The sequence below is a fragment of the Atractosteus spatula genome, chromosome 8 (assembly GCF_055471065.1).
Source record: "Atractosteus spatula isolate fAtrSpa1 chromosome 8, fAtrSpa1.hap1, whole genome shotgun sequence".
NCBI lineage: Eukaryota > Metazoa > Chordata > Actinopteri > Semionotiformes > Lepisosteidae > Atractosteus > Atractosteus spatula.
Window position 1 is genome coordinate 59,800,333 of NC_142713.1, and position 13,472 is coordinate 59,813,804.

Genomic DNA, 13,472 nt, shown 5'->3' on the forward strand with positions numbered 1-13,472 from the left:
ATCAATCCTTTGTTGGATGAGTTTAGGAATAAAAACTCGGAGCAGGTTCGTGAAAGAGCTTGGCAGTAACACTTCCACCCAGGCGTTTGTGTGGTCCACTGCATCCGAATGATGTCCCATTCCATATACCCTGACGATACTAAGCAGTACATAACAATTCCTGTATCCGCTGCAGCGCCTTGTTGAAATATATTGCCTAGCAGATGTTGCGCAAGGCATTAGTCATCACGGGAAACAAAAGCAAGCCGATTCTATTTCAAGTACTCGTCACACGAGACGAACAGCGGTTGTGCAGGCGAATCCGTTGCTCTTGCAAACTGGGTGCTGGCCAGTTTGTGTGCTTTCTCCTGGTCGGTGCAAGCTGTAGAACAACGTAGCGTATATTAGACTACGTGTGGGGAGCAGCGTTGCACCAGCACCGGTGCACAGCCCTGCTGGGAGGGGTGCAGGCTGCGCCCCTGACAGCGCCCCGTGTCCCCAGGAGATGGAGAGGGGGCGGCGGCTCACTACCAGCAGGCCATCCAGCTCAAGCCCTCCCACTACGTCGCCATGGTCAACCTGGGCCGGCTGCTGCGCTCCTCCGGGCAGAACAGGGAGGCCGAAGCCTGGTACAGGAGGTGAGCGGGACGGGGGACCGGGGCAGGGGGGACGCTCCGTCTGCAAATCAGCCAATTTCATGTGTGCCTGTTTGTACAGCGGGGTGTGTTAGTGGAGCAGAATGACTGCAGAAACTTGCTCAAGAGCCCCAGCTAGGATAATAATAATAATAATAATAATTCCTAAAACTTGCGATCCACTCAAAGCTCTTTATGGGTAGTGGGGATCCTCTCCACCACCACCAGTGTGCAGCCCCACCTGGATGATGTGATAGCAGCCAGAGTGCTGCAGTACACTCCCCACACATCAGCTCTCAGTGGGGGGGAGAAGAGAGTGATGAAGCCAGTTCAGAGATGGGGATTATTAGGAGGTCATGATGGGTAAGGGGGAAATTTGGCCTGGATACCAGAATAACACTCCTACTCTTTTCGAGAAACGCCCTGGGAATTTTAATGAATTTAATTTGGTGAGCGCCCCCTGCTGGCCCCACTAACACCTCTTCCAGCAGCAGCCTTAGCTTTCCCAGGAGGTCTCCAAACCAAGTACTGACCAGGCTCACAGTGCTGAGCTTCAGTGGGCTGCAGGGTGATATAGCCGCTGGTGAACCCACAACCATCTTGTCCTGAGCCCAAAGCCTACTCACTCCTCCACACAGCTGCTGCAGGACTGAAACAGGAAGTAAAATCTGGGTGAAATCAGGAGCACGAACATTTGTGATGACCTCTTTACTGGCACTGCAGGTTGCCTGTGTCACTTAGTGGCAGAACAGAGGTGAGCACTTCAATAGAAACAATTCTGCTAGTTTTCACTTGGAAGTTCTGGGGGAAACCATTTGTTTTAAGACTTGGTTTATGGAACGTTTACCATAACATTTTAACGTTTTTACAAATAAGGTTCTGTTCATCGGCAAGGCTGCTCGTCACCCTAAGCCGATCAATAAGGAATCTGTGCTGCGGAGACAGTGCTCTGTAATCACCAGCCGGGGGGATGTGAGCTCTGACCTTTCTGCCGCGTGGCAGGGCCTTGCAGGTGACCCGCAGGGTGGAGATCCTGACCCCGCTGGGGGCGCTGTACTACAACACGGGGCGCTACGAGGAGGCCCTGCAGGTGTACAGGGAGGCCACGGAGCTCCAGCCCAACAACGGCGAGATCTGGCTGGCACTGGTGAGACTGGCACACCGGCACCCGCGGGGTCAATTTCCCTTCGGGATCAATAAAGTCTCATCCCTCTATCTTCTCAGGGCAGGGACTGTTCTTCTTTAGACGAGAAATGACACCATTCCAGTTCAGTTCAGGACAGCGGCTGGCCGGCACCTAAGCTCTTTCTGACAGAAGCCGGCGGCTTATCAGGGTTTCTGATTGCAAAGAATTGTGATATCTGGGGACGCGGTTCTGTCCCTGGTGTGACTGGATTTGTTTAGTTGCTGTGAAATCCCGAAATCCACAGGCACAGGCATCTCGGAACGCTGGTCAGCGTTTTTACCGCCACACCCCTTTTCCGAGAGGACTCGCTAAATTTAATGTGCCAAGTGGAGGAGAATGCAACTGAATCTGAATAAAGTCTTCAAAACCCTCCAGGGCACTCACAAAGTCAACCCAACAGGCCTCCTTAGAATGAACAGTGAAACACTACCCTGAGCACGCAAGTGGAGACTACGAGAAAGTGCATTTGAAAATGAGAACAGGAGGCTCATCTTTACCCAGAGGGTTTGTGGGGGTATGGAACAAACTATCTAGCCATGTTGTTCAGCTCAGTTTATCTGTCATATGCACAAGTGCAGTGAAATGCTTATTTGCATGAATGCTCCGATACAAAGACATTAAAGGAATCACCAAACACCTAAACACAGAGCAGCGGCAGCTATTGAAGCCGATACTCTGGTTTCTTTCAAGAGCCGGCCAGATTAGATCCTGGGATGAATTGACTACTCACTAAATGGGCTGAGGAGCCTCCTCTCGTTTGTAATGGGTCTTTGATCCTTCAGTCAGTCTGGCAGTCTGGTTCCTCTTTCCTTCAATCTCAGCAAGATTTCAGCATCTAAACCTAATACATCTGAACTGAAAGAACTAATTTGGAAGAGGTATCAATAATAGCTTTCTATAAGTATATAATTCTATACTTTTGCCTCTTAATACTCTTTTGATCTGAAAAACACATTAGACTAGTACCCAACAAAAATGACCGTTTTCACTTCACTGCCCCAGTACTTCCACTTCTCGCTGTACTTCCAGCTGGAGTTGATCTGCGTGTTTTAGGGTTTTGTTTAGTTGTAGTTTTCACATGGGGATGTCTTTGGTCTGGCAGCCACAGTACTGTGCCAGTGTTTCACAGGGGGTTCAGCTCGGATCTCCTGATGAGCACAGGGAGAAATCATACAGCTGGACGAGACACGTTCTGTGTATTGTGCCCTTCCAAAAACTTCTGTGTACCAGTATTTGTCAATTTACTGCATATACCGATATACAATATATTTGTTATATTATGGAACATATACACTGTATGTGTGTAGATTATAGGAGGTGAATGTGCTTAAAAATATGTTGCATAATATTTATTTTATATTCATGGTGTGCATATAGTACCATCGTGCATACCGTGGCAGTGAAGGGAGAGAATTGCTGAATTTCTTCCTTGCCTATGTATTTGTGGCCAGAGCTTGGCTGTGGAGAGGGATGCTTGCATGCAGGGAACTTTGTACCAGAAGAAAGCAACATTAGACTGAATATAAAGAAAAGGAACTCGCAGGATACCTGACAAATCTTGTCTTCGTGGACATTACTTTGCAGACAATGAGAATGAATTCCAATCAGATCAATATTTCTGACACGTCCTGTTAGCACCAAAGCTCGTCTGCCATCTCATTTTATTCCCTAAGCGTGTACAGTGGCTTTCCTTTTTATCAGAGCAATTTCATTTCCCTTTTTTTTTTCTTGTTTCTCAGGCTCAGGTCTTGGCTATGGCTGGACGAGCGAAGGAAGCTGAAGAAATGACCTTTGGGATTTTGTCTAAGAACACGGCCTGTGTTGAATGTTATCGACTCTTATCTGCCATTTACAGCAAACGTGGAAGCCACAATGAGGTATGCAAATAGGACCTATGGAGACGTCGTGTTTGTACTGCAGGCGCCAGAGCCCAGGAGACCCCACATTATCATTCATCAGCCTTAATAGAGTGTCAGCACTCCGTGTCTGTTTTCTCCTCCTCGTGGACAGGGAGATGGATCGTTTGTGCCGCTGCAGTGTGATGTATCTCCTCCGCAATTACAGGTGATGTCACGAAAGGGCAGCGATTCCGATTTCTTCCTCTGGATTGGACACAGTCTCCTAAAAATCACAATAAGACATTCACTACGTCCGACCGGCACCCAGCCGTAATAAGAGCGTATGACAGATGTTACATTTCACTCTTGCGCTCTGAAAGCAGGACACCTTCAAGGATACAGCCTTGCCCTTTGGCTCATTAAATTCTGAAAGGGAAGTCAGTCAGCTCCAGTGAAAGAGTTAGGAATTACCTTAGGGATCCAGGAGGATCAGTTAAAGTGTGTCTTGCCTTTCTTTTCTGGGACCCCACTGTTTTTCCTTAGTAAGACAAAGGCAATTTTGCTCTGGTGGACAAAACTTTGAAATTCACCCTTCTTCCTCGGTGCCTGTTCTCCCTAGAGAGTGAGCCCTGTGTCTGCAGTTTCCCCATCTGGTGTCCCTGCCAACATACAGTATACAGTTTGTTTCGAGAATGAACCGCAGCTCTGGTCGTTAGTTTGCTCTGCTGAAAACGAATTACATTCGTGGGCACGTCTCTGATCCCTCGTCTCTCCGTTTTTGACTTTGCTAGAGCCCTTTGTGAAGCCAGAGAGAAAATTAAATTAAACTGTAAACAATTTGGCAGACTCCAATGTTTTTTTTTTTAAATATAAATGTAGTTTGAAATGCCTGTTCCATCGACAGGGCAGAGGGTGTGGAGTATGTTAATGACTCTTTTCTTCAGAAATCCACCTTCTCACCTTCCACTTCCCCATCTGCAGAGCTTTTCACTCTCTGTCCTCACATTGTAGCAGTGTACATGATGGCTGAAGAAGGGAAAAGGGCAGCAGAAGTAAGAGCTGTTATTAAATCAAATTAATTCATCCATCCGTCCAGCTGCTTTACCCAATACAGGGTCACGCAGGGGTCGGAGCCTATCCTGGCAAGAGTGGGGCACAAGGCCAGGTACACCCTGGACAGGACACCAGTCCATCACAGGGCACACACAGACACACACACACTCACACACCCTGGACAGGACACGAGTCCATCACAGGGCACACACAGACACACACACACTCACACACCCTGGACAGGACACCAGTCCATCACAGGGCACACACAGACACACCGGGGCCAATTTTCCTAAAAGCCAAATAACCTCCCAGCATGTCTTTGCGCTGGAGGAAGAAACCAGAGCACATGGAGGAAACCCATGTGAACACGGGGAGAACATGCAAACTCCACACAGACATACAGGTAGGGCATCTGGGCCCCAGCACTGCGAGTCAGCAATGCCAACCGCTGCGCCACCGTGATACTGGTTTATAATACTCTTTAATGACTGACGTCACAGCTGCATGCCAGGCTGCTGCAGTGCTGACCGGCTGTGCTCTGTGTGTGGTTGCCAGGCTCTGGACGCTCTGGACAAGGCCATCCAGCTGAACATGGGGGACCTTGCCATGAAGGCGGAGCTGCACTTCTCGAAGGGGAACCAGCTGAGGGAGATGAACCTGCTGGAACAGGCTTTCCAGGTGACCCCCTGCTTCTTCAAACCGCGAGAGAGTAACTGGGGAGCTTGTGGTTATGTCAGTAGGTGGGCACTCAGATCAAGAGAGGGGCATATTCTGTTTAGTTACCCATCTTTTTAAAGATGCACGGTTAAGAACTCCTTTTAACATAACAAAAGAATGAAAGGGAAGTAGCACAAGCATGTCCGTGATGAAATAGTTACAATGCAAACGTGTTTTAGTGAAAGTCACACCATGTGGAGAGCTGGTCCAGCGTCCTGCAGAGATCAGGTCATTTGAATGTTGGATTCTCTGTCCGACCGGAGGAAGCCCACGAGGAGCTGCTGTGTTTAGACGTTGATAAGATGGCCTTCCTGCGCAGCGAGAGCCCAGTGATTGCTTCCCTCAGGACTCTGGCCCCCAGCCAGCTTTCCATTACTCTTATGGGCTCTTCCCTTTTACAAGAAGCACTACTTATAAACTTTCAAAGATCGAAACGTTTAAATTTAGTAAACATAAAAATATTATTTTCTGCATTATTTGCACGTTGGTAGGAAGCTTTAAGCATTAAATGAAATACTTTTCATGGGCCTGATTGATAAGCTTCTGCTGCCACCTAGCGCCTGTGAACTTATAGCTTCAGCTGCGAAGTGATTTAGATCTTTATTCCAAGCTGCTGTGATGACTGATTGTATTAACTTGCACCAGGGCTGATTCTCCCAGAAGCCAGTTATCCTACCAGCACGTCTTTGCACTGTGGGGGGTAAAAGAATAGGAAGAGGTAAAGGTTCATTCCGTGCTGAATGGTAAAGAAAAGAAACTCAATGTTGTGTTGCATGGAAAAAACCTTTACCTGTTCCTTTGCAGCCTTTGCATGCTGACATAGCTCCCTAATCGAACTTCTTAACTCTGCATTTACTATTTCCAAAAAAAGCTGATGCAATAATTAACTGATGATATGAAAGAGTAAAATGTTACTTGATAGAAGTGCATTACACATGACAGAAATAAACCACACAGCATGTTAATATTCTGTTCTTCCCAGTTGTGGAGATGACAAGAGGTGAATTATACAATACCTTATACTTTACATGATTCTTAACATACTTTTATAATGTTTCACAAAGTATTTCACATGCACAAGATCTCCAATATCCTCTTAATCCAGACATCAAATTTAATTTCACAGCACTGAAACTATTTTTTGTTTAAATAATCCCCGGTGCTACATTCAGAAATAAAACACATTCATCCCCCCTACCTGCTGATTTCATGGATTTCTAACAGCAAAATCAAAACACAGCACCACAAACTATATATTATAAGAATCAAGACAACCTCTTCTTCAAAACAGAGACATTGGACAGCTATGGAAAACTATTTGGCATCCTTCGTGTGCTCGAATAAAGATCAGATGTTTCTGTGTTTGTGTTTTGGGCATGTCTTTCTAGTGTGTGTACTGGCTAAGACACAGTATAAAACAACTGATGGCTCAGACGTGATGCCCAGACTTGACTTCAGGCCCGCAACCAGGCCTCATTTTCTACACTTTCCAAGATAATGCAAGATGTTTGAGGGGAACATCCAAATAGCCTCTGGAGTGCTGGGAGAAGAAGTGGTTGTTTGCCAGGTTTATGTTTGGTCATACAGTACACAGGGTCACTGCATCATGCAGAAGAGATGCTCCGTGCTGAAAACCAACACTCCTGGCTCATGCAGAGAAAACACAAGGTCTATCACCTATGAATATCCTTCTTTTAACTAATTACTCAAGATTTTATCTGTGGGCTATTGTTTCTTGTGAAATCTCAGCCTGAAGCGCCATCTCTCCTCTGACACAGAGTTACAGGCTGGCTGTGGAGCTCAATCCTGACCAGTCACAAGCTTGGATGAACATGGGGGGAATCCAGCACATTAAGGTGAAGTATGGCAGGGTTGTGTGACTGGGGCAATGTGCTGTCTGTGCTGTGTCTGGGGGTGAGACTGGGGCAATGTGCTGTCTGTGCTGTGTCTGGGGGTGAGACTGGGGCAATGTGCTATCTGTGCTGTGTCTGGGGGTGAGACTGGGGCAATGTGCTGTCTGTGCTGTGTCTGGGGGTGAGACTGGGGCAATGTGCTATCTGTGCTGTGTCTGGGGGTGAGACTGGGGTGTGGTGCTGTCTGTGCTGTGTCTGGGGGTGAGACTGGGGCAATGTGCTATCTGTGCTGTGTCTGGGGGTGAGACCGGGGTGTGGTGCTGTCTGTGCTGTGTCTGGGGGTGAGACTGGGGTGTGGTGCTATCCGTGCTGTGTCTGGGGGTGAGACTGGGGTGTGGTGCTATCCGTGCTGTGTCTGGGGTCGAGACTGGGGTATGGGGCTGTCTGTGCTGTGTTTAGGGGTGAGACTGGTGCTATCTGTGCCATGTCTGGGAGTGAGACTGTGGTGTGGTGCTATCCGTGCTGTGTCTGGGGGTGAGACTGGGGTGTGGTGCTATCCGTGCTGTGTCTGGGGGTGAGACTGGGGTGTGGTGCTATCCGTGCTGTGTCTGGGGGTGAGACTGGGGTATGGGGCTGTCTGTGCTGTGTCTGGGGGTGAGACTGAGGTGTGGTGCTATCCGTGCTGTGTCTGGGGGTGAGACTGGGGTGTGGTGCTGTCTGTGCTGTGTCTGGGGGTGAGACTGGGGTGTGGTGCTATCCGTGCTGTGTCTGGGGGTGAGACTGGGGTGTGGTGCTATCCGTGCTGTGTCTGGGGGTGAGACTGGGGTATGGGGCTGTCTGTGCTGTGTCTGGTGGTGAGACTGGGGTGTGGTGCTATCCGTGCTGTGTCTGGGGGTGAGACTGGGGTGTGGTGCTATCCGTGCTGTGTCTGGGGGTGAGACCGGGGTGTGGGGCTGTCTGTGCTGTGTCTGGGGGTGAGACCGGGGTGTGGGGCTGTCTGTGCTGTGTCTGGGGGTGAGACTGGGGTGTGGTGCTATCCGTGCTGTGTCTGGGGGTGAGACCGGGGTGTGGGGCTGTCTGTGCTGTGTCTGGGGGTGAGACCGGGGTGTGGGGCTGTCTGTGCTGTGTCTGGGGTTGAGACTGGGGTGTGGTGCTATCCGTGCTGTGTCTGGGGGTGAGACCGGGGTGTGGGGCTGTCTGTGCTGTGTCTGGGGGTGAGACTAGGGTGTGGTGCTATCCGTGCTGTGTCTGGGGGTGAGACCGGGGTGTGGGGCTGTCTGTGCTTTGTCTGGGGGTGAGACTGGGGTGTGGTGCTATCCGTGCTGTGTCTGGGGGTGAGACTGAGGTGTGGTGCTATCCGTGCTGTGTCTGGGGGTGAGACCGGGGTGTGGGGCTGTCTGTGCTGTGTCTGGGGGTGAGACTGGGGTGTGGTGCTATCCGTGCTGTGTCTGGGGGTGAGACTGGGGTGTGGTGCTATCCGTGCTGTGTCTGGGGGTGAGACTGGGGTATGGGGCTGTCTGTGCTGTGTTTAGGGGTGAGACTGGTGCTATCTGTGCCATGTCTGGGAGTGAGACTGTGGTGTGGTGCTATCCGTGCTGTGTCTGGGGGTGAGACTGGGGTGTGGTGCTATCCGTGCTGTGTCTGGGGGTGGGACTGGGGTGTGGTGCTATCCGTGCTGTGTCTGGGGGTGAGACTGGGGTATGGGGCTGTATGTGCTGTGTTTAGGGGTGAGACTGGTGCTATCTGTGCCATGTCTGGGAGTGAGACTGTGGTGTGGTGCTATCCGTGCTGTGTCTGGGGGTGAGACCGGGGTGTGGTGCTATCCGTGCTGTGTCTGGGGGTGAGACTGAGGTGTGGTGCTATCCGTGCTGTGTCTGGGGGTGAGACCGGGGTGTGGGGCTGTCTGTGCTGTGTCTGGGGGTGAGACTGGGGTGTGGTGCTATCCGTGCTGTGTCTGGGGGTGAGACCGGGGTGTGGGGCTGTCTGTGCTGTGTCTGGGGGTGAGACCGGGGTGTGGTGCTATCCGTGCTGTGTCTGGGGGTGAGACTGAGGTGTGGTGCTATCCGTGCTGTGTCTGGGGGTGAGACCGGGGTGTGGGGCTGTCTGTGCTGTGTCTGGGGGTGAGACTGTGGTGTGGTGCTATCCGTGCTGTGTCTGGGGGTGAGACTGGGGTGTGGTGCTATCCGTGCTGTGTCTGGGGGTGAGACCGGGGTGTGGGGCTGTCTGTGCTGTGTCTGGGGGTGAGACTGGGGTGTGGTGCTATCCGTGCTGTGTCTGGGGGTGAGACCGGGGTGTGGGGCTGTCTGTGCTGTGTCTGGGGGTGAGACCGGGGTGTGGGGCTGTCTGTGCTGTGTCTGGGGGTGAGACTGGGGTGTGGTGCTATCCGTGCTGTGTCTGGGGTTGAGACCGGGGTGTGGGGCTGTCTGTGCTGTGTCTGGGGGTGAGACTGTGGTGTGGTGCTATCCGTGCTGTGTCTGGGGGTGAGACCGGGGTGTGGTGCTGTCTGTACTTGTTAGAAGTCTGTGATTTGCTGCTTGATGTGATTGTATTGTATCTTTTCATACCTGTAAACAAATTCCCAGAAAAATATAACTTGCTTTCTATAATCATTTCCTTTTTCGAAAGCTGCATGAAAAACAAGTTGACTTGGCTGAATGAACATTTTACTGTGTAAATGGCAACTTCTTTTTAGGAAAGCAGAACAAATCATGTGAAGCAAAGCAAAGTTCACAGTACTTTACAATTCTTCCACTGCATTGTTATCCAGCTGCATTGACATAACTTTAAACGGCAAAACAGCTTCACGTTAATATTTTCTTCATAAAGTCTGGAAATAGACTGTATGTGTTTTTACTGGGTGTCTTTTTAAAACTGTATCTGAAACTGTTTCAATGATTCATGGTCCTCTGAGAGAAGCCACTACAATGAGGAATTGAGCAGAGCAAAACCAGAGCTGTTCGTATTGCCTCTGAAGCAGGTGCAGCTCGCCAGGCAATATGAATGCGAAGGGGTTGGCAGTGGGGTTTCCTGCAGAGTGACCTGTTTCTGGTGTGTGCAGGGGGACTACGTGCTGGCTCGTGTGTACTACGAGAAGGCCCTGCAGCTGTCTCCCGGCAGCAGGCTGCTGAAGGAGAACCTGGCCAAACTGGACCGCTTGGAGAAGCGGCTACACGCGTGAACGGGACCCGGAGCCCTAGTGTCACTGGGCCCAGACAAGCCGGTCCTGGAGTAGAAGAGGAGCACAGAGGGCAGCGCCAGGACAGCAGCGGGGACAGCGCCTCCTGCTGCCTCGCCAGGAAGGGGGCGCCAGGCTGTGGCAGTCCTAGTGGCCGGGGTACCGGCATCCCAGGACAGGTCTGGAGGAAGAATGTGTCAGCAGGCTTTCCTCTGCAAGTCATAAAAAGTCTGCTTCTGAATATATAAGCTGAGCGCACCTTATCAGTGGCTTTTCCAGCAGTTTCATCTTTGTTTTTGCTAAAGGAACTTAGCAGGAACCTTAGTGAAGAACAGACTCTTTTAGCTTAAAAATCAATTAAATACCCAAGCTATGAAGAGGCAAAGGACTATTTTTGAAAATGCTCTGCAGTGCTAGAAATGCTGTTGTAGAATAAAGGGTAGGCACTACAAGTGTTTCCTTCCCTCATATGTTTCTGACCGACTGGGGTTGTGTTTCTGGAAAAACAGGAATGGGAATCGTCACTGCGCACAGTAGATGGGTTTTCCACCTGTGGATTCACCAGCCTACTGCTTCCCACACTGTGGCCTGGACCCTCTCCGACAGACGGAGAACAGGCCCAGTGTTTTCTTAATTTTGTACTTGCATTTTATATACTAATGACATATCCCCAGTGAAAGGAGGGAGTAAAATAAATATTTAGAAAGACCTTTTTCCATTTCAGGACTGGTATATGTCGTTAGTAACACTAAGAGTGTCTTAACACTGAAATACTGAGGACTGATTTACCAAACCTTTTTTCCTAACACACCGAGAGGCATTAAAAGTTCAATAGGTGCATTTGGTTGTTACCCATTTGAGGTGTTTTTAATGTTTCATAGTATATTTCTTTGCAGTTTCCCTGCATCTCTGGATCCATCGATTAATCTTCAACTGTACTTCAGTCTCCATTCATGACATCATCTCAAGACACTTTACAATAAAATAAAACCAAAAACGGTATAAAAGTATGCAGTTGTTTAGTATAACATATTACATCTGCAGTAGCTTCATTTAGATAGATGGACCTTTGTAAAATGAGATGCATTTGAAGACAGGGTAGGATTGTATGCAAGCATAACTCAGATGTTCTGAGATGAGCTTTTCAGTTTTATCAATGAATGTACCTGCATTTTTTCTGGGCACAAAAATAACGTGTAAATATTTTCTTATTTATGAATCAAGTGTGTTTTTCTTGTTTTTCACCCAACAGATCCGGCAGTTACTTTGAAGTACATTGCTGGATTGTGGATTCCCACTGGGCTTATTATTATTTATTAACCATGTAAACTCTTTATGCTGGTTGGGTGTATGTTTGCATTTGTAAAACATTTAAAATCATTGTGGATTTTTAAAATAAATATGCAGTTAAACTAAAATCATCAGCAACATTGGAGATAAAAAATAAATCCTGTAGTCATAACTTACAGAGGGCTTGATGTGTAGTAATACAGCTATAATCCTGACCAAAATAAAGCAGGCTATATTAAATAATTACGTCCTTTAAGACATTTTCCCCATTTAGTGCTATTCAGTACTATTCAGCATTGTGTAACGCAAAAAACAAGTTATAAGTTCGGCAATAATTCATTCAAAACACGCAGTCCAACTGAGTGTATTTGCTTTCTGTAAAATTTCAATAAAAAACAATTTGCTAGTTGTGCTCTTCGTTGTGCTGCAATAAAGAGCTTATACTGTTCCTTGATCAATTAATGAGAGGAGCTGTTGGATTTCTAAAGAGCTTGGTAGTTTCCTTACTGATGAAAAAAAAAACAGTAAAAGGGCATGTTTACAGAAAGTACCCCTTCGCCCCAAACTGAGACCCTCAGGGCAGGAGCCCAACAGCAGACATTACCTAAAGCACAGGCGCCCTGGAGGACTCAGTAGAATGGCTCCTGTGTCATAAAGATAATTCAATACTTCTGCTTTATCAAGCAAGCTGCTGTTACTATTGTTAGGGTGCATTCCTTGTACAAAACATAGGTACTCTAGGTATATAGGTATCTTAAAAAGGAGGAAATTAACCAGAAATGGGTTTCATTTTCAGGGGAATATTGTGTACAGTACATACTATGGACAATCACATCTGTAGGTACGGCGAGGTAGTACAGATCTGAATCATTTGAAATTCACAACAACATACCTCTTGTGTGTTGAAAGCAACAATTCTCTTTTTGTGAAAGTTAAAAAAAGTAAGAAAATGAAATGGCTTCAACAACGTGGCTGGGCAGCTTGTTTCAGGCTCCCAGTGTTTCAGCCGGTCAGTGTGGGACATTCCTTTGGATCCTGGAAGGCATCTAATTGTTCTTCCTTAGCCTGCTTCTACAGCAAGAAACAGCATCTCTTTTGTAATTCATCCATCAATTTTCCACTACAGGGCTGAGGAGGAGCCGGAGCTTATCCCAACAAGCATTGGGAGCAAGGCAGGATACGCCCTGGATAGGACGCCAGTCCATTGCAGAACACACACGGACACAAACACACACACTCACACCAGCACCAATTTTCCGCTCGGAGGAAACCCACATGAACATGGGGTGAAGATACAAACTCCACGAATTATTTTTTAATATGCTGAAAGGCTGTACACAGTATTCCTGATGAGTTCTTTCTCATACACTGTACCATTATAAGAAACTTGTTACACTCCGTTGATTCTGTGCTGCACTATGCAAGATTGTGTACTGCATTCTGTAAATTACTTTTAATTTTAAACTTGTATACATGAATTCTGCACTTACCAAATAAAATAATGATGAGAAAGACTTTTTAGTCCATTTCAGGTTTTGTCATTTATCTGAAACATCAAATAACCATTAAAGCAGACACACTTCATACAGCTTCTATGTGAACATCAACTTGAAAGAAAAAATAAAACTAAGGGAAATTGAAAAATAGAGATTGTATCCCCATCAGTAACCAGAACACCCAAGTACAGTCACAGCACCCTGAAAGTACAGTATTTTATGTTTCTCAGATGAACATCTTTCAATG

The 13,472-nt window shown here is 47.9% G+C and overlaps 1 protein-coding gene across 1 annotated transcript in view; it reads left to right on the forward strand.

Moving 5' to 3' along the window:
• The window catches only part of tmtc1 (transmembrane O-mannosyltransferase targeting cadherins 1), a 135,799-nt gene extending 122,559 nt beyond the window's left edge, over positions 1–13,240 (forward strand). The window contains exons 14-19 of the mRNA XM_088923605.1: positions 482–617; positions 1,617–1,761; positions 3,540–3,677; positions 5,250–5,372; positions 7,190–7,267; positions 10,323–13,240. Of these exons, the coding sequence (XP_088779731.1) occupies positions 482–617; positions 1,617–1,761; positions 3,540–3,677; positions 5,250–5,372; positions 7,190–7,267; positions 10,323–10,442 (740 nt within the window). The 3' untranslated portion in view covers positions 10,443–13,240. The remainder of the gene's footprint in view (positions 1–481; positions 618–1,616; positions 1,762–3,539; positions 3,678–5,249; positions 5,373–7,189; positions 7,268–10,322) is intronic.
• The last annotated feature ends 232 nt before the right edge of the window (positions 13,241–13,472 follow it).